Source organism: Silurus meridionalis, chromosome 8 (genome assembly GCF_014805685.1).
Source record: "Silurus meridionalis isolate SWU-2019-XX chromosome 8, ASM1480568v1, whole genome shotgun sequence".
In the NCBI taxonomy this organism is placed as follows: domain Eukaryota; kingdom Metazoa; phylum Chordata; class Actinopteri; order Siluriformes; family Siluridae; genus Silurus; species Silurus meridionalis.
The window spans coordinates 23,374,379-23,400,035 of NC_060891.1; the positions used below are offsets into that span (position 1 = coordinate 23,374,379).

The 25,657-nt window shown below is 36.3% G+C and overlaps 2 protein-coding genes across 4 annotated transcripts in view; one reads left to right on the forward strand and one right to left on the reverse strand.

Moving 5' to 3' along the window:
- Positions 1-8,517, forward strand: part of fmn2a (formin 2a) — a 50,457-nt gene extending 41,940 nt beyond the window's left edge. Inside the window, exons 14-17 of the mRNA XM_046854951.1 lie at positions 5,384-5,433; positions 5,737-5,888; positions 6,541-6,622; positions 8,265-8,517. Of these exons, the coding sequence (XP_046710907.1) occupies positions 5,384-5,433; positions 5,737-5,888; positions 6,541-6,622; positions 8,265-8,291 (311 nt within the window). The 3' untranslated portion in view covers positions 8,292-8,517. The remainder of the gene's footprint in view (positions 1-5,383; positions 5,434-5,736; positions 5,889-6,540; positions 6,623-8,264) is intronic.
- Positions 8,518-13,021: 4,504 nt separating this feature from the next.
- On the reverse strand, positions 13,022-23,811 carry grem2a (gremlin 2, DAN family BMP antagonist a). Of its 3 annotated transcripts, none has more exons than XM_046855676.1 (3): positions 23,256-23,809; positions 20,649-20,766; positions 13,024-14,630 (listed from the first exon to the last, which is right to left on the reverse strand). In XM_046855676.1, the coding sequence occupies exon 3, from the start codon at positions 14,627-14,629 to the stop codon at positions 14,042-14,044; it is 588 nt and encodes a 195-aa protein (XP_046711632.1). In that variant the 5' UTR covers position 14,630; positions 20,649-20,766; positions 23,256-23,809; the 3' UTR covers positions 13,024-14,041. The 3 variants fall into 3 exon arrangements, with proteins under 3 accessions (XP_046711634.1, XP_046711632.1, XP_046711633.1); XM_046855677.1 differs by lacking the exon at positions 23,256-23,809 and adding an exon at positions 22,146-22,609; XM_046855678.1 differs by lacking the exon at positions 20,649-20,766 and having other exon boundaries at positions 13,022-14,630; positions 23,256-23,811.
- Positions 23,812-25,657: the final 1,846 nt, after the last annotated feature.

Here is a 25,657-nt window from a genome sequence, read left to right on the forward strand (position 1 = left end):
TATTACCTTCAGAATAATCCCCTTGCACAGCAATACAGTGCTTCCAGCATTCGCGCCACTTCTGTAATATGTCCTGAAAGTCTTCTTTTCGAAGTTTGTCAAGCATTTTCTGCTATTCTCGCTGAAAAGCTGCAATGGTGTCAAAACAGCAACCTTTGAGCTGGATCTTAATCTTTGGGAATAGGGCCAGGTCCGCAGGAGCCAGAAGTGAGATTATGTTGTTTCTGGTGAACGTGTTCAGAATAGCAGACATGGTAATGCCCGTGGTTAGATTAGCACCAGTTGCACAGCTCCTAATGTACACAGGACGATGTTTGGCACACTGACTTATGAAGCTCGGTGCTCCCTGCGAATGTGCATGCAGCCTTGTGCTTCTGTTGGTGTGTTACAAAACTAGTCTCAAAACGTTTTGATATCACTTCGTACTTCATTATACATCTATCAAATCAAAAACTAATCCGTGTGCAGATGATGTGATACACTTACCAACAAAATCATCAAAACTCTATTAGTCTAAACATTTTCTATGCCACCTATTCTACACAGGGTTACTTGAAAGCCTGAAGCCTATCCAAAGGGAACAAGGGGGAACAAACTAGATGACATCCTGGAACCTTGTGGGCTTCCACACACTGAGTATTTGGATATCAGCCTACAACAAAATATATTATTACTGGGGGAGGGAACACAGTGCACAGGGATACATGAAAACGAGGCGGAGGTGGGAATCGAGCCTCCAATCTTCAAAGTCCAAGGGAAACATGCTCCCCTTGTCAACAATTATACTGTAGGATTTCTTTGTTAATTACCGTATTTTCCGGACTATAAGCCGCTACTTTTTTCCAACACTTTGAACCTTGCGGCTTAAACAACGAAGCAGCGTTTTTTCCTGGTTTCACAAGCTTCAAGATAAAAAACTAAACCCTGTAACATTAGACCAATGAATTTGCCGAATGGGTTCAGGTGAACCAATGAAACTCTTTATATTAAATCAGATGCGCTCCCACTGAATCGGGCCGCACCACATCATAAATATGAATGAGGTTCCTCTGACATTTGACCTGCCACTCACTCGGACTGTCTACAGGAAATGTGAATCATTTGTCATGCTAAAAAAAAACGGGCATGAAAAAATGCACTTCACCTGTGTTCTGAGCTGCATGGCATCGGGAGAAAAGCTTCACCGGTGGTGATTTTTAAACGCATGACGATGCCAAAAGAAAAACTCTCGAGAGAAATTGTTGTGAAAGGAAGGAGGAAGACAGTGAACAATGACTTACTTGGTAGACTACTGTTTAGATACAAGCCGTGAAACAGACACTGTCTTTCGTTAAAGCCTGTGTAAAGTTCATTAGTTTCAATGTAGGCACCTGCGGCTTATAGACGTGCGGCTTATTTATGTTCAAAATAAAAATCTTTGTAAAATTCAGAGGGTGCGGCTTATATTTGGGTGCGCTTAATAGTCCAGAAATTACGGTAACCATATTTCAGTTTATTATTAACCTATCATGTAAAGCATCTATTTGGGTAAAGTCCTTGTGTTCTAGTAGTATAGAGACCTTTAAGAATGAGTGCACACATGATTCCTTTGAAACTCTATGAAACTTTGCCATGCAAAGATTGATTCTCTAAATGCTGGTGCCATGGAGTATCAGTCACGATATTATGACTAAACTAGCTGGGCACAGTCTCTGAGTGTGCTAGGAGAATTTCCATGCCACCCTCCACCGTCCCTGCACTACATTGACATTTATGGCATTAGGCAGACACCCTTATCCAGAGCGACTTACAATTATATCATTCATACAGCTGAGCAATTTAGGGTTTTAGGCTTAAGGGCCTTGCTCAGGAGGCGTATAGCGTAATGGTGTTGGGATTGGATCTCATGACCTTCTGATCAGATATGCAACAACTACTGAACTAGTGCAGTACCCATAGCACTACCCGTATATATTTTAAATGGGGTCTCTGGGCTACTGTTTAGAATGACAGGGTTTAAAGCCCTGGTATCGCTAAGCTGTCATTATTGGGCCCTTGACCAAGGCCCATAACTTTCAGTGCTACAGGGGCACTCTATCATGGCTGACCCTGTGCTCGGACCCCACCTTCCTAACATCACTGGGATATGCAAAGAAAGAATTTCACTGTGCTGAAAAGTACCTTTGACAAGCATAAAGCACCTTTCTCTCTTACTCCAAATCCTGCAACAGCAGCAAGGATCTTAACATCTGTATATCTGAGCATGTTTACCAGAGTAGCCTTCAGACTCATCCAGCAGCAGCAGCAGTGTAGAAGATTGAGTCTGCAAAGACCAAATCTGTCTACACCACATTATCAGTAAACCAATGTTGACTTCTGTTCATAAGGTCACAAGTTCAAATCCCAGTTTCAGGGTCTATGCTAGGCTTCCTGTGAGAGGCTCCTAATCCTCAACTGGTCAGTTGTGTTGATAGGATCATTCTGTTTGCCATCTGCCAAATGACAAAAATTGAAACTTCAGCCCATATGGAAATCTGATATATAGCAATATATGCAAAGCAAATATATTGTATAGATGTTCATGCTTGAATTTTACAGATTTAAAAATAAATGTCAGATATTTGTACATACATGACAAATATATTTTAAAATATTACAAAAATGGCTGTTTTTATATATGTAACATATTTTCCTAAATACAAATATATATGACATATATGGGTATAGAATATATGTTCATATATGAGTAAAGAATGTTTATCCTTGTATTTGTAATACATACATACATATACATATCCTCGTATCCACCCACTGCTCACCGCTGGTGAAGTTCACGGTTGTGAGATGAAGACCTTTGTATTTAAACTGGGATTCACTACAGCTCGGAGTGTACATTCCACCTAGAGCTAATGCTAAGGAGGCACTCTGTGTACTCTATGAGACAATTAGCGAACTGCAGAACACACACCCTGACGGATTTTTTATTGTCACCGGAGATTTTAATCATGCAAATCTTAGGACTGTGCTCCCTAAATTTCACCAGAATGTGGACTTTGCAACCAGAGTGAAAAACACGCTGGATGTTTTTTATACAAAACATCCCAGGCGCATATCTGGCGAAGTATGTTAGTATGTTATACTAATCTCAGCATACAGACCACTCAACAGGCATCCAAGACCAGCTAGAAAGCAGGTGAAAACCTGGCCATCAGGAGCCATCTCTGCTTTTCAGGACTGCTTTGAATGTACTGACTGGGACATGTTTAGGCAACCAACGGCGCTTTCACCGACTTGAAGGATTATACATTGCCAGTGACCAGCTACATCAGCAAGTGCATTGATGATGTCACCATCTTCAAGAACATCATCTTATGTCCCAACAGGAAATTGGATAACTGGGTACATGCGTGCACTTCTGGAAACCCGATACTCTGCATCCAGGGCAGGCGACAAGGCAGCCCTAAGAATAGCGAGGGCCAAACTGTCCCGCACCATTAGAGCTCATGCCCAGCTTTCACAAACACTTCAAGGACAGCAGCAACACACATGTGGCAGAATATAGCGACAGTGCGGAAGACCACCCCACCTTTCAACAATCAGGTGCTTTGTCTCTCCACTGCTGATGTGAGGAAAGCTCCACCAATTAAAAGTTGCATGACCAGAGAACATTTCGAGCAGAGTGCTCAGAGGATGTGCAGACCAACTGGGAGATGTTCTCACCAACATCTTTAACATCTCTCTGAGCAGTGCTGTTGTCCCAACGTGCTTCAATCGTCCGACATGACGGTCGCAAACAGCATCTCCAACACCATCACACTGAGCACTGGGGCCCCTCAGGGCTGTGTACTTAGTCCCCTGCTGTTCACCTTGCTGACCCACAAATGTGTAGCAATGCACAGCTCCAATCACATCATTAAGTTTGCTGATGACACGACCATGGTGGGTATCATCAGCAAGAACAATGAGTAGGCATACTGCATACACATCTTACAACCTTCTGGAAAGAGGTACAGAAGCATTCGGGCCTCACATCCACACTTTTTTTTTTCTTTGCATTGAATTTTGTACAATTTTTGTAAAAAAAAAAAAAACCATACCTTATATGTTCATACTTTATATGTTCACAAAATTATAATTTTTATATATGTTCATATATGGCCATATATCAGATTTTTATATGGGAGCTATTAAGCAAAAAATAATGCACACCTTGTCTCCAGTCAGATTTAAGAATGGAATAAAAAAGGTTAATCCTTTTCTCCCAAGCTGAGTCCAGTAAAATTCTGTTAGATCTGTAAGTGTGAATGTGCATGATGTTTTATTTAGTTTGCCCTCCTCATTACACACCATTACACTTCTCTTTCCTTTTCTTATTTTCCTCCCTTTATATCTGTCCATCTGTCCATAACCGTAGCCACATGTGCTTGGCGTGTCGTGCTAGCTGGCCGAGCGTCTCGACGTCTCTCCTCATTGTCTTCCTTTCATCCAGATTCTCTTTACCCACTATCCCCCAGCTAGTTAGATGCCATGGATGGAACATACGGAGAGGGAAAAAAAAAAGTTTTTTACATGTGTGACTGTCTCTGAATCCCGCTGGCTTGAAACTAACCACAGAGAGAAAGACATGGAGGGAAGTACAGAGTATGAGGGAGACTTAGTGGTGCTGTATTGTTTGGTCTGGGCTTATTCAACTCTTTTGTTGCTAATTCTCCAGTGTGCGAAAGCACTTTGAAGGGGTTTCGCACAACCGCAGCCATGATCCGAGCAGAGACGCCGAATGTTTCGATTCCATCATTTATATGCAGCTTTGCCCCAATTATAATTCTCAAACAATATCCCACAATTCCTCACTAACAGATTTCTTTTGAACTAACACTGAAACATATCACATGAAGGACCAAGACCAAGAAAAAAAAAACTAAACAAAAATAGAAAATTAAAATGGTAAGGGCTGCACATGTGGTACTATTTGAACAAATCATACAGAGTGGCACAAAATCAAAAAAATAAAATCTAATCAATATAAATAAAATAAACATTTCCCAAACATCTGCTCTTCCTCAATATAACATACTCCTAAATAATGAATGCCAAATTGAATGCCAACACACTGACAACATACTGAGTTATTTATACAAATTAAAAAAGAACCCGAAGGGTCTTGGATGTTCTTCTGTTCATAAATGTTTTTATTACATTTATATTTCATGAATTTTTTGCATTTGAACTTGAGTAATTGAGTTTTACTATATGAATAGCACCAAAAATATTCTAATTTCAGACATTATATAACACTGTTATGTATTTAATAACAACCTAATATAAAGTATTTATAATTACAAAATCTCTCTCTCTCTCTCTCTCTCTCTCTCTCTCTCTCTCTCTCTCTCTCTCTCTCTCACAGCAAGGACAGATCTGGAGGTTCAGGAAAAGCAGCTCATTGAAACCCAAAAAGGTATATATATATATATATATATATATATATATATATATATATATATATATATATATATATATATATATATATAGACCTTCCACTCCACTCATGTACATCATATCTTCATAGAACAGGTTTGGGTCTCCTAATTCAAGTGAAGGGCAAATGTAATGCTTCCGCATCCAAAGACATCCAGTACTGCTGTATGACTCGAACCTTTTGGGAACAGTTTAGGGAAGATAATGATTAATCAGTTTCCTAAACCTATTATGTGAGAATATGTTTTACTCCTGAATTGTTTTTTTGGGGGTTTTGTTTTCAGCTTCCTGGAGCTGAGTGCTTTTTTCTCAGTGAAACCTAAAGGAGATGAAAAGGAGGTGTCTCCAAATACATTCTTCTCTGTGTGGTATGAGTTCTCCTCAGACTTTAAAGACCTGTGGAAAAAAGAAAACAAACTTCTGCTGAAGGAACGGTGGGTCTCGCTTTATTCAAATACTGAATTTAAATATATTGTTTAAAATGAAATACTTCCACCATGATAATGCTCCTGTGCACAAAGCTAGCTCCAGGAAAATAAGTTTTACATTATTTGGAGTGGAAGATCTTGAGTGACCTGCTATAGAGCTCTGACCTCAACCCCATTGAACACCTTTGGGATGAATTGGAATGCAGACAGCACCCCAGAACTCCTCAGCTCACCTACATCAGTATCTGACTTTATTAACACCCTTGTAGCTGAACGAGCACAAATCTCCACAAGTAGACTCTAAAATCTAGTGGAACATCTTCCTAGATGAGTGTAGGTTATTACAACAACAAATGGAGACTAACTGTGGAATGGAATGTTCAAAAATCACATAGAAATCTAACTTTGTCCATATAGTGTATCCTACTCATCCTACACTGCAACAACACACTAAGAACATAATTGCATATAATTGCCAGAATTATGCCTAAAGACCCAGGACTAAATCTGTAAAATGTAATAAAATATAATATTTAGGTAAGAATAGGCCAAGTTTAATTTGTATGGATTTATTGAGATGCTGTTCCTTATGCTCTCTCAAACAAATGCTATTTTTAAATTGTAAAATTTTTTATTTTGTAATAATAATATATTTTAGATTAAAAGCAGCCGAAGAGACGATCAGACAGACACGAGAGAAAGCAGCCTACAGCGTCAAACCTAAACACGCCTCCGGGATGGTGGGTGACTTTTTTTTCTCTCATATATATATATATATATATATATATATATATATATATATATATATATATATATATATATTCAGTGCTAGAACTGTGCTCGGTTTTGATAGAGATATAAAATGTGTTTTATTCCTGCTTTTTTTTCTGGATATTTGTTTAAACATTTTTTTTCTAAATGTCTTATCTACCATACCTGATTTAGCTGTACTTAATAAAGGCAGTTAGCTAATGACATCTATCTATACACAGTAACTCTTGATTGATATTCCGCTTCTTATTGTTCATACTCTGTAAAATGAATAGTTGTCATACTAATGCAGTGGAAACTGTACAGATTGAGATCTAAGATGTTTGCTCGAATTTGAACTTGCTGGTGTCATGTTGTCAGGTTTTATTTAATTTAGAGTTTATTACTTTATTAAGTAAATGTAGGTTCCATGGTGGTCTAGTGGTTAGGATGCGGCGCTCTCACCACTGCGGCCCGGGTTCGATCCCCGGTCAGGAATCCAGCCATTAGGGTTGCACAAGCCTTAGTGCCGGTCCCAAGCCCGGATAAATGGGGAGGGTTGCGTTAGGAAGGGCATCCAGCGTAAAAACATGTGCCAAATCAAACATGCGGATGGTCCGCTGTGGCGACCCCTAATGGGAGAAGCCGGAAGAAAGTACTTTATTAAGTAAATGTGTACAGTTGAATGCAAACGTTGCCTTCTCTTTTGTTAAATTGGTTAAAAAAGTGCATGTCAATTTGTTTGTTGAAACTTTTATAATAGAAGATTAATTAAATTAATTTGTGAGGAAATTTCTGGCTAAAATCCTGGATTATTTATGTAGGTCTCATTTATGAAAATATTAAATTAGACAAGTTTGACAAAAAGAAAAAGATAAATTTCCACAATATGGAGCTACACACACTGTATCTGTGTATTTACCTTATAAAGAACTTTCCCTATGTTTTTGCTGATTATTGGTGCTTAGTTTTTCCTCCAAGACTCGGTGGAAATCTCCTTTGAGAATTTCACATCCCCTGCTGTTTAACCAGCAAGTGAGCATGTGACTATGTGCTGCTAGTGTGGTTAAGTGGTTTTCCCTCACGATAACAACCCTGCTCAGGCTCCACTGACTGGAAAATGCTAATTTACAACACTGGGTTTTGAAGTAAAGTTTTGTGTCCATTCAACCCCCGTTCTCTATGGTGGTTATGGCTCAGCTATGGTGTTATCCACTCAGAGTATTCCACATCCACCACTAATATAATCTAACCATTCAGCAGGATGATGTCTATGAGTGATGTTTTTGCTCTTTTTGAGCCACACTACACCTTGATCGTTTTTGAACCAGGCTATAATCACTAATTAAGCTTTTAAACATTTTATAAACCAAATCCACTGTACATAAAAACTTGTCCTGTCATCCTTTTACAGTTAGGTGATGCAAACTTTTGCACTCAAATTCATACTTGCAAATAGAAGTGAGTAAACACTGTGATCCAGGTCCAGGACCTGAGTTTGAGAATTCTCGTAGAAGCTTGCATGTGTTAGCCAAGTAGGATTTAATGATCATTAATCGCAGATGGTCATCTTTTCCTCTGTTACTAACAAATAACAAATAACACATCACAGTCGTTTCTGTTGTTTGACAGAAAGCCAAACTGGGGCAGAAGATCTGAAGCTTTGATCTGAAGCTGTTAAACATTTTCTGTCCTCTTACACTCCTAATTAAATGCATGCTGAGTAGGATCGTTAGCTGTGGAGCTGAATCGGCGGGCGAACCAAAGTGAAACGAGAAACACGAAGCTGCAATGCAAATGACACAAGTTTAGCCATTTTTTTTTATCAATTAAAGTAGCTATAAATGATATAATGCTTCTTTTTGGTTTCTTTTTCTTTTTTTTACTTCTTTTCAATAATACATATATATATATATATATATATATATATATATATATATATATATATATATATATTTTTTTTTTTTTTGTAAAGTGGAACATTGTTATATTACGAGAAATACTGTATAAATGTCTTCTTCTTCTTCTTCTTCTTTTTTTGGCTGCTCCCATTAGGGGTCGCCATAGCGGATCATCTGAAGTGCTAAAAGAAAATGTCTTTTTTAATTATATAGCGATCAATACTGGAAATTCAAATGAAACTTTTAAAAACACAACCCATAAATATATAAAAATAAATATGGTAATCCTGTGACCTACTTGCCTAATGTGCCAGACATTTGACATTTTTATTGCATGCATATATATATATATATATATACAGTGTTGGGCAGTAACGCGTTACTAGCAACGTGTTACTGGTAAGGCGTTACTTTTGACAGTAACTAATACTGTAACGCGTTACTTTTAAAAATAAAGTAACTTCGTTACCGTTACCGTATGGTGCGTTACCCGTTACTTTTTTTAATGAATGAATTTCAGCTGAAGTGTAGACTACAGTCTAACCTGTTTACAACAGAGACGCATTGTAGGATTGGAGGATGAACCAATGTAAACACGAAGAAGACGCACTGTGGGCGTGTCTCCGTTTATTCAGGTCTGTGCGGCAGTAATGGCGAGTCGAGGCGAGAGCAAGACGAGTTTCTCAAAGTGGAAATATGCTCATTATTTCACTTTAGTTGAGTATAAATACAAAAACTTTTAAGTCAAATGTAAGCTGTGTCTTTCTGGTTCGAAGCTCATATCTACTGTGATAAACAGCAACTCCAATCTGTTGAAGCTCCTCCAGGACCTCCATGCCTGAGGAGCTAGTAGCTAGAAGCTAACCCGGAGTTCTATTCTTCATTGTTGATAGTTTTCATACTTCAGCTGTGAAAGGAACATGTTTAAGAGCTCAACACAACAGCAGAAGCCACTTTAGTTTTTGATTGTGAATATATTATTCAGCTTGTTTTGTTATTTATTTCAGAAATCCTTGTGATATATTCAGTTTGTGTTGGTCTGACTTTAATCAAACAGTGTTTAAAAATTACTTTGTGTTTAAGTCAGTTTTGTGTTTGTATAGACCATAACACATAAAAGGGCATTAATGGGAGCATTAAAGAACGTTCTTTAAAAAAGTAACTAAAAAGTTACTTTTAACAGCAACGCATTACTTTTTGGTGTAAGTAATCAACAAAGTAACGGAGTTACTTTTTGAATGAAGTAAGAGTAACTGTAACGAGTTACTATTTTTTAGTAATGAGCACAACACTGTATATATATATATATATATATATATATATATATATATATATATATATATAGTACAGACCAAAAGTTTGGACACACCTTCTCATTCAAAGAGTTTTCTTTATTTTCATGACTATGAAAATTGTAGAGTCACACTGAAGGCATCAAAACTATGAATTAACACATGTTGAATTATATACATAACAAAAAAGTGTGAAACACCTGAAAATATGTCATATTGTAGGTTCTTCAAAGTAGCCACCTTTTGCTTAGATTACTGCTTTGCACACTCTTGGCATTCTCTTGATGCCTACTTTGAAGAACCTACAATATGACATATTTTCAGTTCACTTTTTTGTTATGTATATAATTCCACATGTTTTAATTCATAGTTTTGATGCCTTCAGTGTGAATCTACAATTTTCATAGTCAATAAATTTAAAGAAAACTCTTTGAATGAGCAGGTGTGTCCAAACTTTTGGTCTGTACTGTATATATATATATATATATATATATATATATATATATATATATATATATATATATATATATATATATTTGGGCTGTCCTGAGCTAACTTGTGATTAATCTTAAATTAATCACACATTTTTATCTGTTCTAAATGTGCCTTAAACTTTGCAATGTGTTAGAAATCCGCCCACATATTTTGTGTTAGCGGGTCAAATTTGACCCATGAATGCAGCCCAAAATGCTCAAAGAACAATGATTATGATTCTATATTGGTTTTCACCATATAGCTATCTCGTTGCGCATTGACAAACACTGGTTTAAATTAAATTTTCTGGCCACATGGACTATTTATCTAAAAATATACCACACATTTTTATTTAAAACAAATTTAAAACTCATACTCATTATATTTCTTATAGTGAAGATAATGGATATGTATGTTATCTGACTATAATAGATTAATATTAGAACATTCCTCTAAAACAAATTGCTTGTGTGTTTTTTTTTTTTACTTAATATTATTAACCATAGTGACATCTGTTGTGTTATGGGTCAAAATTCACCTGCACAGTTTGATGTTAAGAAAGCAGTAAAACCTAATACAAATAATCAAACTTAATTTTTCTCAAAATTGCAAAATCAAACAGAACATGTAACAACAATAGGTTTTTTACTTTCTTAAATTGAACATTGAACAATGACAACATCATTTGTGTTGTGTTAAAAATGAACTTTTTGTCTTGAATACTGAACACGTATGGGGGTTTATATGTATGAATCACAGTATGTGATTGTTTTATTGTGCTCCTTACATATATGTTTCCCACATGTGTGGCAGGTGCTCCACCAATTTGTCACAAACATCCCTAATAGGAGCAACCTTGTCATTCACATGGCGAGCAGTTCTCGCCTCTCGATTGTCAAAGCAGATAACTCTTGACAACACATGAAAAGTCTGGATGGTAGCTCGAAAAATACTCTGATGTGACTCACCATCCCATAAGCTGACTGTAGCCTCATTACAGGATCTGTACACCTCAGCAATAAGCAACAGCCCCGTGTAAACTTTCAGGTGTTGCCAAACACACTTCTATCAGTGCTTGTCATCTCAAGCAGGATCTTCTAAACAGATCAGTATAAACAACTCAAATGCTGTCTTGATAACTTGAAAATGTGACATAGCATATATAGTTAACCCCGGGGTCATTCTGATGCTGTTCTCAGTTGGTGCCTTGGTTGTCATAAGGGCTTGATGACCTGAAATGTCACTATTTTTATTTGAAGTGTTCTCTTTGAGCATTTGTGCCATTTGGGCTGTTCTCCTCATCAGATGTGTCTTCTTGTTCGGGATCATATTTTACATCATCCTCATCCTCAAACACCTTCCTCTTCACTGTCACTTTTCTCTCTGTTATCAATATTACTTTCATGACCAAAGATATGGTCAATAACCTCAAATACAATGAATCTATGAGCTGTCTATGAGGTTATTGACCATCTCCTTGGTCATGAAAGTGATATTAAGGACAGAGAGCAAAGAGACAGTGGGATGATGTGTCTGAGGATGAGGATGGTGTGGAGTATGATCCTGAACAAGAAGACACATCTGATGAAGAGGACAGCCCAAAGACACTGAATCTCTTGCTCATGTTGAAATAGACCATTGATGCAGAATGAAACTGATAACACAGATGAAACAGTGTTCATATTGTTCACACCACACCCCCAAAAATGATGATTATCAATATTCCACAAGAAAAGTGTTCCCATAGGTTTGCGTCCCCATAGAGGACATGGTTGGTGGGGTAGGGGGTAAGATGTGTCTGTAATGTGGGTAGTTAAGCCAAATTTGATTTACAGAGCAACTCATAACTTTTATATGATCAATGAATGCATATAACAGTCAGTAATCTTGGTGGGACAAATTTGACCTGTAGCACCATAGATGTCATTTTATTTTTTAAAACCTTTAGAATTTACTTAATTTGTGACAATTTCTATTGCTGTATTAAAATAGCTGTATTTGAGTTTGTGAAGTGTTTTTTATATATCATAACTTGAAAACAAGTCAAATTTGACTCTAACACAATATAAGGTTTAATACTTAAAAGTTTTCAATACACTAATCAACATGGCCATGGACAAATATAGATGTTTTATGCAAATGTATGTTTATTATTGGTGAAACCAGTCACAACATAGAGCATGAAGACAAAATATTCTTGTAAATGTTTTTAAGTAAGGATGGTGTATTAAATTACGGAAATCATCAGAGCACCACACGGAATGTTTGCTATGTTTCCACACGGACGGTTTTACTTGCCGGATGTGCACATCATGGCGGATTTTGGTGCTTGATTTGAGATTTGGCGCATCAGTAAAACAAATGTTTGGTGATTCTAAATTATTTTTCGGTCGAGTTTATATATATATGTGGGTTGCGTTGAAGGTTTTAATTTTATCTCTTTTATATTTATATTTTCTATATAAAAATAGTCAAACAGAAATTTGCACTGCATTAATCATCCTAATCAAATTAGTGCTGTTAAAATAAATTTGCCTTAACATGTTATAAACGTGTTCATTTTTACAGCCGTAAAAAAAAAAAAAAAAATATATATATATATATATATATATATATATATATATATATATATATATATATATATATATATATATATATATATATATATATATATATATATATGCACAATGTATTTTCTATGTTTAATATTTATGGTAATTGCTGTAATGCTTTTATTAAACTATCTTGTTATTGTTATTGCTTATTTTTCTTTCCTTTTTTTAAAGATAAATTATTAAAAAATAATAATATTATAATAATGATGTTTTGAATGCACTTCAAATTAAAATGTTGAAAGCATCAGTAAAAAATTTATTATTTGCTTCTCATATTCAGGTTTCTTACCACCTGAATGTTGAATGAGGAGTTCAAAGATTAGAAACAGTAAATAGGACACTTATCAACAAAAAAAATATTAAAAGTACACCAGGGTAAGTTCATGACTAGAAACTATACACAAGATGTATTAGGGAATGACTGCTAGAGTAGACATTACGTCATTTTGTAAATATCAAACTTTGAAAACCGTGCAAGTAAATTCAAGCTTTTTTTTACTGTAACATACAATTCTGTACAACGACAGATGTATTATATAAAATTTCATGTAGATATACTTGTATTTTGTAAATAGTCACTATAATAAACTCTAATATAGTGTATATGTGTGTCAGTATTGCCAGTTTTCCAGCAATTGTCATTTCCTAAAAAAAAGAATGTCTGATAGATCATATTAATGCATGTTATTCACATGGGGGCCCCAAAATCAGTCCAAGGTCCCATTTCGTGTATAATGGATACAATCGTGTCTTGTTTCACAGCAACAGTGTTTCCAATTTGGTAAGAATCTTGAATTCCCAATGTCTGTGTAACTCTATTTTCTGTGACACAAGTGAAATAATCAGCATTCCATTGTTAAGGTGTGATGTGAAGGCCCAGGAGTTCAACTATTGTTTAAAAGACTGAATTTGAATGTCAGTACAGTCAAGCTTTTGTATCCTTGAGCAAGACTTTTAGAATGTTTGAATGGTGTACATATTGCTTCTTCACAGTGCCATTTCCTATCTGGTTAAATTCTGTCCATTTTAATATCAGTTTGTTTTTTTGGTTTCTGGCTTGTTATCTATACCACGATATGTCCATCCCTTTGTTGCACTGAGAACCATTTCCAAGTGATCCCCCTCTGTCAATGAGTCTCACTGACACTAACCGACATACACCTGCATTCCTTTATGCGTTGGACCTTCCGATGTCGGTATGGTGGATGCAACTTGGGGCAGTGAAGCCGTACTGTGAGTGTGGAGATCCGGTGAGGTTTGCAGAAAGCACAGGACTGGAAGGAAGCACCGTGGTTGGACCTGGGAGGCCGTTTTCGTCCATGGCCCCGACCATTTGTAATGGCCAGATGTCGGGGGATGTAAAACGAATTGCACTGGCCGTAACAGAAGTGGTTGATGATGGTTTGGCTCACACATCCCTCGAGGCTGACTGTTTGCTTCAGGGGCTGCGTTTTACACCAGTCACTCTTCAGGTACTTCCGCTCAGTCACCACCAGCGCCTCACGACTTGACAGCAGCACTTCTTGTTTGCTTTTGTGCCGTTTTGTTGAAGGTTGCTTCAGGGATGATAGGGTGATTGAAGATGACGACAACAACTCATTGCCTTTGAGCTTGTAAGGGGAGGGGATAGAGCCTCTTGGACGGGCCTTCTTGGTTTCCATTGATGCACAGAGGGAGCAGGCCAAAATGGCAGTGAAAGCTAGTTTCCAGAACATTCTGTTAAGAAACAGAGAAAGAAGTGATAAGAATTCTTCAATCATATGCAGTTAATAGGCCTTGAGATAGTTATTTAGGAATTCAATATAAAAAAGTTATTAATAGTTTTTAAGTCTTACATAATTCTTTGAAAGTCTGAGTACCAAAAAACGTTTGCTTGTTCTGGACTAATGTTCTCTAAAAACTGTGTTAAAGTGACTCTTTGCTTATACTTTTATGAACCAAGCATTTGAACCAAACATTTCTAATTAACAATCAGAAAAGCCCATCTATTATCAAGGGAAAAAAAAAAAAAAAAGGAAAAAAAAAAAATATATATATATATATATATATATATATATATATATATATATATATATATATATATATATATATATGTGTGTGTGTGTGCTTTTATTTGTATTTTTTTATTTATCAGATTTTTTTTGGTATGTGCTTTTGGAACATTCCATTCCACATCTAGTGCCCATTTGCTATCATTATAATCTCCACTCTTCTGGGAAGGGTTTTAGTAATGAAGTACTGATGTAGGGTGAGGAGGTCTGGGGTGCATTCAGCGATCCAATTTATCCCAAAGGTGTTAAATTGGGTTGAGGTTAGAACTCTGTAGCTACATTCAATTTGACTCAAATCACACACACAATCATACTGTCAGAAAACCAAAATCTTATTTGTTGCTGATTTTCTAAACGCTGCTAATCATAAAAACTGTGTTAAAGTGACTTTTCGAATCAAACAGCTGGAAGAGCACATTCATTTCTTTCATACTCTTTCCTTTTTGATAATCAACGTAATTCTTTAAGTTTATTTAGACAAATCGAAGTGTATGAAAAGTGAGAGATAGCAGAGGACAGGTTTAGCAGTTGCAGCTTGGTATCTTGGACCTAGCAAATGCCATTAATAAACCCCATAAGGAAAACTTGAGCATGCTTTGATCAATCAAAATGCTTTTAGGTGAAATATTTCCTTTCCCAAACAACAGCAGCATCCAATTGTTTAGGTCTCTGACTGAGCCAGTGGCAGATTAATCAGCTGCATCTTTATGTCCATGTCTCAAAGTCAGCATTAGTAATGTTTACTCCCTCAGAAGCCCTATCATTCCCTGTGCCAGTAAACATGAGCACCCATCAAAGCCAAGCAACTTTGGAACCGTGAGATCAGCAGGAAGTGGGCTTTTCTCTCTGTGGCGTGAAAGGGAAAAATAATTAGAGCCTTGCTTACACCAGCGCCGAGATATGCCATGGACACATAAACAGTCTGAGAGAACGAAAGAGCCATATGAAGGGTATTACAGCCAGACATGGGATGACTCCTTATACACACAAACCACAGCGAGACACTGGGGGTCTTTTATAGAGTTTTTATAGGTTAATTAGCTTGTGTGCATGGTTTATTAAGTAATTTAATAACTGCAAGTTATTAACTTCTTCAGAGAAAGTCGTATAGAATGTCAAACACACAAAAACAAAAACATCAAAAAAAAAAAAAACAGGTTTAAAAACAGAAGCGTGCCAATTCCTGTGTGTGTGTTTGTTTGGTCGGCTTGGTTCTTCATCTGCTCCTTTGATATCCTGGTAAATCTTTATATTGAGGTTAACTATTTATTTAACTTTGTAGTTTTTACTTTTACTTTATTCTGATTTCTTAAAACTTGTTTTCAAGTATTATGAAATGGGTCTCATCAGAGACATTAAACTATTATAGTACATGCATACAAACACATACGCACATAAAAGTCCGTTTTTAGTCGATTCCATTTTAAATGTAAAGCAATTTCACTTCGGTCACAAAGCGGCTTTGCAGAAATGTGTTCATTCTGTATAGAAACTTTTATCCACAAAAGAAAAAAAAATTCATTCATATCTGTTTTTCAAGTTTTGCACAAAAAAAAGATATCGTAGCATTTAGAATGATCATGATCAATGTCGATCAATTGATCTAGTATTAAATATTATGTGATTATGATAAAACAAATATAAAATTATTAAAAGTCTTTTGTATTCGTTTGAGGCTTGTGATCATCTTGTTATAATATGTTTGCCACTAAAAAAACACTACAAGCTTGAAATTAATTTTAGCTTGAGTATGTCCAGAAATAAGTTTGGTTTCTTGTCATTATATAAATGAAAAAATACTAGATAAATTTGATTATATTAAAGATATTTTCACTTGCTATAAGCTGATTTTGCGGTGTTGGTGCTGAAAATCCGTTTGTGCATTTGTTTGTTATTTAGCTTTTTTGGTTTATTATTAATATATGCTCAATTTATAGAATGTTTATTGTATTTTGATAAATCTATGACTAGAAAACCTCAATTTAACTGGAAAATACTGACAGTTAAGTTAACATTAATGTAAAATTCAATGTTTTACTGAATTCTGCCCTATGAATATATTGATTTCCACTCAAATTGATTTGTATACTGCTTTTAACAAAGAAGCTCCTTATAAATAATCTAAGAAAAGATTTAAGCTAGTATAAGCATTTATTCAACATATGAATTTTATTAGTTAATCTTTTTTAAAAGCCTCTTGGCTTGACTTGACTTGACTTGACTTGACTTTAAATGTGTCCCTATACAGTAAGTGTATCCTTAATGAGACTGCCAGAGATGATGATGGTGAGGAAAAAACTTGAGACAACCATGAGAGGCACCAGACTGAAGAAAAGGAATCCTTTTTCTTCTGGAGTATTCTGGATATCCATTCATTATTGTTTTCTCACTATTGTATTTATAAACTGTTTACTGAATGAAACATGACTGCAAAACTGTTTGTGGCAAATATAGTCCTAAGCCTCTTAGCAAATCTGTTCATTTTAATTGCAGTCAAAAACCAAAAGAAATGATCTATAATACATATAGTTATACACAGATAATGTATTTAAATGTAAATAAGGCAATCCTTTTAGCTTGATGGAAGCTGTGCTGAGGTTTCTGAAAATCTCTTTCCACCTAAACACAAAGTGTCTGAGAGTTTGTCTGAGCGTATTCAATTCTTGTTGTGTGTTTGTTGACAAGACTTTTTGGAAAATCCAGTCTGACTAAGTGGAGTTAGTAAAACAGAAAAAAGACCAACGTAAACGAAGCAATCTCCTCTATTTAAATGAGCCATGATAATAAACACATGCAGTGCTAAGCACAAACCCAGCGGAAATTCATTACCAGGAACTGTTTGACTTTTTTTTTTTTACAGCTCGGAAACCACAAGCCGCGAATACCAGCATGTTCTACACACGTGCACTCGGCCCACATCTCGGAAAGCTGATACCAGCATACGAGTTAGCACTTCCGAGCTCTTATTACTGGCATTACGCATGCAGGGAGAACATTAAAAAACACTTTGAAGCAAAACCGCAAATAAGTGGTATGAGCACTTTTCAACAAGTATGCGTACACACATGCAGGAAAATAACAAACCGAATTATCGACGAATGGAAAATGAAAAACATCAACAAGATTTTGTTTTTAATCCTTCCAACGTGTAATTACCGACTTTAAGAGATGCTGATCAGACGTGTGCCGATGCCCACGTAGCTGCCTTCATCTCACACTTTGGAAAAAAATGTGTAAGGTGTGCCAAGGGCAATTTACACACCCTCCCTAAACATCTTAATACATAATAATAATACTAATACATAATAGACAAAAAGTATAAAATATATATATATATATATATATATATATATATATATATATATATATATATATATATATATATAAGAGCTGTCAATCGATTTAAAATTTTCATCATGATTAATCGCATGATTATCAATGCTTTATGCAAATGCAAAATATTCTTGTAAATATTTAAAATTAATTATGGTGTTTTAAATTACGTAAATAATCAGGACACCAAACAGAACTTTTGCCATTTCTCTATACTAATGGTGTAAATTGCCGGATGTGTGTCATGGCGGATTTTGGTCATTGATTTGAGCACATCAGTAAAACAAATGCTTATTGGTAAATGTATTTTTTTTGCTGAAGTTCATATTATTTTACTATGTTATTTATTTATTTATTTATTTATTTATTTATTTATATACATTACATTTGTGAATATCAACAGTTTGAATACAATTCTAAATAGAATGCCTATTTGTATATATACCATTTAATACAAATAAAATATATACAATTAAATAGAATAAATTTAGTTGATGCAATAAACGTTCTATTGTATTGATAACACTGGCAAGAATTAAATTGATTAAGCAAAATGTAATAAATGGAACATTTTGATTACATTTTTTACATTTGTTAAACTCCATTTGGGTATTACAGATGTGTGTAAATGTGTGTGTGTTACATGTAAGATTTAATTTTCAAAAGATATGATCTACTTAACTGTTAACTTACTTATTTCAGCATACTTTAACAAATGTCTTCATTCCTTCTATCCTTCATTCATTGATTCATTCTTTTAAGAAATGCACTCAAAGTGCTAGGCGGAGACAAAAGAGGTCCGCCTCTTAATATGTTCCTGAATGAACTTAAAATTAAACTATGTTTAACACGTAAAAAGGATTGCATTCAGTACACATATGTACTGAACCTAAAGCTTTGTACCACAAAAGTTTGGTACATATACATGTACCGCTACACCCTCACACATTATCACTAAATATATTTGATAAGTATCATAAACATCTATGTGGTTATATGCATTTTCCTTTTTCTATTACATGGAACATTAGATGTGACATTGCATTAGTCTACAGCTTAATGACTTGACTGCTTGCTCATATCACACTAAAAGATTTGCCAAATCTTTCAGGAACAGGTGGTATGTTTTAACATTGGCAAGTGATAATATCAGGTTATCAGGATATCGCCCATATTCAGATCAGGTCTCTGAATAAATGTTGTATGCTGAAAGTCACGTCCCCTTTAAGCCCCTCCAGGTCCTAGTTCATGTCGAAGTTGAAATCATCTGCTAGGAATATTCTGAAGTCCAAATTAAAACAAGATTTTGCTCAGTCACATCGAGTTACAGAGGTGACAAATCAGTGTGTCCGATGTGTTCTAGTCCTCAGATCTTATAGCAGAGCCTGATGTAGTGTGTAAGAGAATAAAGAAAGAGTGTATTAGTCTCTTTGATGGCCTTAGTTTTAATAGGGCGTGTTGGGTTACGGTGCATAGCTGTGGCTGAGGCTGCGGGCAGACAGACCTGCTGTATCCAGCACTTAATACGCTTAACAACCATTTATTCAATAATATAGAGATAAACAGACACGCATATTTTTCTACTTTACTTGATATCAAATTATTTATATCTAGATCGAATCATTTGCTAAACAGTGAATATACCCAAAGCATTGTAGTTGTAATGATTTGACCAAAATTAGATCCTCCCTCCCTTCCTTTCCCACTCTTCCTCCCTCTCTCACTGTCTCTCTCCCCCATACACACACTCTGTCTTTAGTGGTCGAATTGCACACAATTGTCTTGGGGTATGAAGACTCCAAATAACAGGGTGGGGGACCAGTTTCACCCTGGCAGACACCAGAAAATGTAGCTTACACACGCAAAAAAAAACATGCAACTAAATACTACCAGAGACAGATTTGCCCCAATATCCCCCATCAAATGCCTCATTGAGACATTAAGCTAGCTAACATATGTAAAAGCAATGTAGAGACATTATAATAAGCAACCCCTTCCTCCAACCCCTAAAAACAATCCCCTAGAATTCGGATTAAATAGATGCTAGTTTGTTGCTTCTATGTTAGTTTTTAAGGACTAGTTTTAAGACTGTAGTGTTAAATCTGCTGTAGTGATTATACTTGTTTGTATTGCCAGTAAATATTTGGCCTTTCTGTATGACCATCTAGCTTGTGTATTTTACATGAATAAAAATATTAACTAGGGTATAAATGATTTAAGTAGAATTTAAATGTATTAGCCAATATTTCCCATGATTCTTATACTTGAAATGAATGTTGATTTGACAAACAATTGGGACAAATGATTGCTTTATTTGCACAAATTCCTTAACAGCACTCTTGCAGCATACCTGTGGGTAGATCGGCTTTGTGCTCAGGTTTTGGTTGTGCCAATTCCCACCCAAAAAATGTCACTCAGGGATCAAAGGTCAGTGGTCAGGTCGAAGTTGATCCATCCAGGAAGAGGAGCTACAGAGATGAGATGATAAGAATTACCCCACAAAGAGACACAACATCTTCCAAATAGCTCTTAGAATGAGACAGTAAATACCACCTAGAGATTAATATGTACTTAAAACCACTACCAGAAAAAGTCTTGCCCCCTAAATATATCTTAGGTTCATAGAAAAAAGAGAAATCAGTCCAGGAAGAAGAAGCAGATCTGGTCCAGAGATGTAAAGATAAGAATTACCCCACAGAGAGACACGCGTTTCTCTGAAATACCCTTTAGAGTCAGATCACTTTCACTAAATACCTCAAAGAAAATATTCTGTACGTCAAAAAACTACTAGTGATCAAATTGCTCCATAATGCACAACTGATTCCTAGCAAAAGAATTAGATCAGCTCCAGAAATGAGGAGACAAGAATTGCCCCACAGAGAGACCCAATTGCTCCAAATGTCACTTTGAGTCAGACTCTCAGAAACAAATCTGCATTTCGAAATATTACTAGAGATATTTGCCTCTGTATACATTGTGGGCTCTAAGCAGGAGGTACCCACAGAGAGAGATACAATTACTTCAAATACTCCCTAGGGTAAATCTTGTTCCACTAAATAACTCCCCAAAAATACATGTAAAGGTCTAAATATTTAAGAAAGCAATTAGCTTTTCTCATCGTTTTCCCTCAAATACTCCAAGAAAATACCCCTCAAAAACATTTAAATACCCCTAAGAGACAAACATCACCCTTAACTACTAATACCCCCCCCCAAAAGATGGACCTTAATATCCAAGAAAGGCTTCATCTCATTTTAAATCCAAAAATCTCCAAAATGTCTTACACAACCTCATTTCCAAATAAGTTGACCACATCTTTGAAAAAATCCTATACTCCCCAAAGGACAAGTTCAGATTTGAGTCAGATTTGTCCCCAGAAGACTCAGAGTTCTTCACGGAAATCTATCTCAGACATTCTATCCAATCCTATCCAATCTATCCAATTTATAAGGTTTGAAGTTTTCTAAACAACCCCAAAGCACATACGGTGTCCACTATATATAGAACATGTACCTCACAGACACAAATTTGTCCATCTGAATACCCAGTAAAGGGGTCAATTCTTTTAAATACTAGCAATAAAACATTTTAGAACTCCGTCTACTAAATACAGTCCTTTCCTCCAACTACCCCTAAGAGTCACACTCATTATTTTCAAGAAATACCCTTTGAGGGTTTTTTCCAAGTACCTTGCAGACACATAAACCCCACTGGGGCAGATCTTTTCCTCTAAAATACCTGAGGATGAACAATTTTGCCAAAATATTGCACAGAAAGACACTTGATATAGACTTTAAAGATGCCCCAGATATAGTGCTATCCCACAACACAAAAGAAAACTTTTTACTTTTAAATTGCCTCCAGAGACAGATCTCGTGTTTGCTCTTATATAGGTTTTGTTGTCCCCAGCGATGGTTTCTCCCTGGAGAAAGACCTCTGCCCCTTTGTGCCCCCTTAAAGCAAAGATACCAAACAGTGTGTAAGTACTAAATACCAACAGTGAGTAAGTACCTTCTTTAAATGCCCTAAAGACAGACACCATGCACCTTAGACCCTATAGGGGAGCAAAAAAGCACATTATTTGAGGAAAGACCACTTCTTCTAAATACGTGTGAAAATGAGCACTTAGTCTAAACCTCCCCATCCCAGAAATTCCACTTTACCCGATACCCCGCAAGAAAGACCACTTAATCTAAATACAACTTTGCCATATATCTCTTAATAAAGACTTCTTCAGCGATATACCCTCTAAGAAAGACCTCTTCATCACTGTTTCCTCTTAAATACCTCCAATCGACCAGCAAAATACATCTATTTCTATACATATCTTAATGATGGCTCTTTTAGCTATATACCCTCTAAAAAAGACCCTTTCACCTAGAGACAGCCCAGGAAACACTGTGTCCTCTTAAATACCCCCAGTCCAATGAAAAACTACATCTTCTTCCCAATATATCCTCATAAACTTTCCTTCAGCTGTATACACTCTAAGAAAGACCCCTTCATCTAGAGACACCATGGGATACACTGTGTCCTCTTAAATACCCCCCAATCACACAGAAAAAGATATCTTCTTTCAAATATATCCTAATGAAGATTCCTTAAGCTATGTACAGTACCTTATGTGAAAAACCCCTTCATCTAGAGACACCTCAGGAAACACTGTGTCCTCTCAAATATAACCACACAGAGATCATCATTCAAATATCCCCTAATACAGACTTGTTCAACTATTTACCCTGAGACTGGTATCCTTAGTGTCTATTGAACTGAGAAGGTGCTTTTCATCTAAACCCCCATGAAAAGGATCCCTCTGCATATATACCCTTAGAGACAAATTTGTCTTTCCAGACACTTCCTGACTAAGCAATGAAATATCATCCTGGGATAAATGTCTCCCTCTAAATACCCCCTAAGAGTCAAATCCAGTGCCTTTAAACACACTGCAGAGACAGACCTTTTTGTTTAAATGCCCCAGAGTTGTCCTGGATCTGGCTGCTTATTGTTTTTTGATGATCAATTCCGTCTTGTCCCCTAAGTCGTTCATGCTTTATATTAAACATTCCTTTCTTCTCTGCCACTCATCAGATGCTGTTCCTCCATTTGACTCCATCTGTCCTCCATAGCGCTGAGTAAATCTCCTCTCCGAAAATCTGACACGATGTATTCAATCCATTCAAAAGCAAAATATCTGATGGACATCAGGGACAGAGCAGAAGTGTCTCAGCTGCATCCAGTCTGTCTCTTTTCTCTCTCTCTCTCTCTCTCTCTCTCTCTCTCTCTCTCTCCCTCCTTTTCTCTGTACATGTGCTACTCCTCCCTACCCCCTACCCCTTACCTCACTCCCAGTTCTAAAGTATATTTCTATCTAGTCTCTATTTCTATGTCTATGTCTCTTTTTTCCCAGTGTCTATTTCTCTATGTCCATGTATATCTCTCTTTCTGTCCTCATGTCTAACTTTACCTCCTTTCATTCTCCTAATGGTCCGCTACATCTCCACTCATTCTGTTTTCTTTTTTCTTCTTCTTCTTTCTACCTGTTTATTTCTCTTTATATCCGTGTCCCTCATGATTAACCCTCAGTCTCTTTCCCTCAACATTCCATTCTCTTTTCATTTATTTCGATCATTTCTCATCTTTCTTCTATTCACTACCTCTCTCACTGTCCCTCTTTCATCACATTCCGTCTTTCCGTCTCCATTCAATGTCCCTATCTTTCTTATCCTTTTTCTTTCGCTCAGAGTCCAACTCTATATTCTTCACGGTCTCAATTTTTCCTTTCCTTTCTTTTGTGTCCCTTTCTATCTCATCTCTGATCCGTTGTCTCTCAGTGTGCCTCTCTGTCTCCTTTTATTCTTGCAGTGTCTCCCTTTTCCTCTTACCTATCTGTGTCCCTCTGAAACTCTTTCTATATTTCTCTCAGCATCCACCTCAGTCTCCTTTACTAGGCATCCTCTCTTTTCTTTCTTTATTTCTCTGTGTCTCTCATAATTTCATTCAGTACCACTCTCTATCTGCTTTTCTTACTTAGTGACTATCTTTTCTATTTCTATATCTCCTTTTTTCTCCCTTTTCTCTTTTTTCATTTATATCTCTTCTATATCTCTGCCTCTTCTCTGTTGCGCTGTGTTCTTCTCTGTTGTGTCTCTTTCTCTCAATGTCCATCTCTGTCTTTTCTCTTTTAACATACATCCTCACTTTTTTTACTTTCTCTTAGTTTCCCTCGCTGTCTTCTCTCTTTTCTCAGTGTCCTATTCTATTTCTTGTTGTTTTCTCACTGTCCTGTTCTCTCTTTTTCTTAGTGTCGCTCTCTCTCTCTCTCTCTCTCTCTCTCTCTCTCTTTTCTTTTCTCTTAGTATACCGCTCTGTCTTTTCTATTTCTCTGTGTCCCTCTCAGTATCTTTTCTCTTTCTCACACTGTCCATCTGTCTTTTCTCTTCCTGTCAGTGTCCCTTTCTACAGTATCTTTTCTCTTTCTGTGTCCCTCTCTGTTTTTCTGTTTCTCTTAGTCTTCCTCTCTGTTGTTCCTCTTTTGCTAAGTGTCTTTCTCTGTTTCTTCTCTTTCCATCTGTCTCTCCTTTCTGTCTTCTCTTTCTCTCAGTGCCCCTTTCTTTTCTCTTTCTCTCTATGGCACTCTTTGTCCCTTTTCTATCTCTCAGTGTCTCTCTTTGTCTTTTTCTTTCTCTCAATATCTATCAGTATCTCTCTTTCTCACAGTGTTTCTCACTGCATCTCTCTGTCTCTTCTCTTTCTTTTACCGCCTCTCTCTGTTTCTTCTCTTTCTCTCACCGCCTCTCTGTCTCTTCTCTTTCTCTCACCGCCTCTCTCTGTCTCTTCTCTTTCTTTTAATGTCGTTCTCTGTCTCTTCTCTTTCTCTCAGTGTCTCTCTGTGTCTCTTCTCTATCTGTTTTTCCTTAACCATAAGGAGTCTATTTGAGAGAAGCTGTTTCAGAATAAATGAAATGGTAAATTGTTTTCTCACAAATGGTGGTGATTGTATGCGTTTTCTTGCTCCCAGTTTCTTTCCAAACACACGCTATGTTTGTGTTGTAATATTTGCATTGTATGACTGTTGCGTGCCAGCTCTGGGTTAAACATTCAGTTGTTAACTTGTAAAATATGAATTGTCCGTTGAGGTTTTCTGTGCAACCGTGATACTGAGCACAATAACAAACAAGTTTAAACACGAAAGACTTCATTTTCACATTTTTTTCTCACTTTGAGCCAGCCTGTTGTTTGTTTAGAGCTTAAATTTCCCATGAATCATTGTTACATTTAGTTGAGAAATCTGTGAATGTTGTTTCCTTCTGAGACTCAGCAGTTGTTTCTGTGAACGCATGCACACTGTTTTTGCAGGAA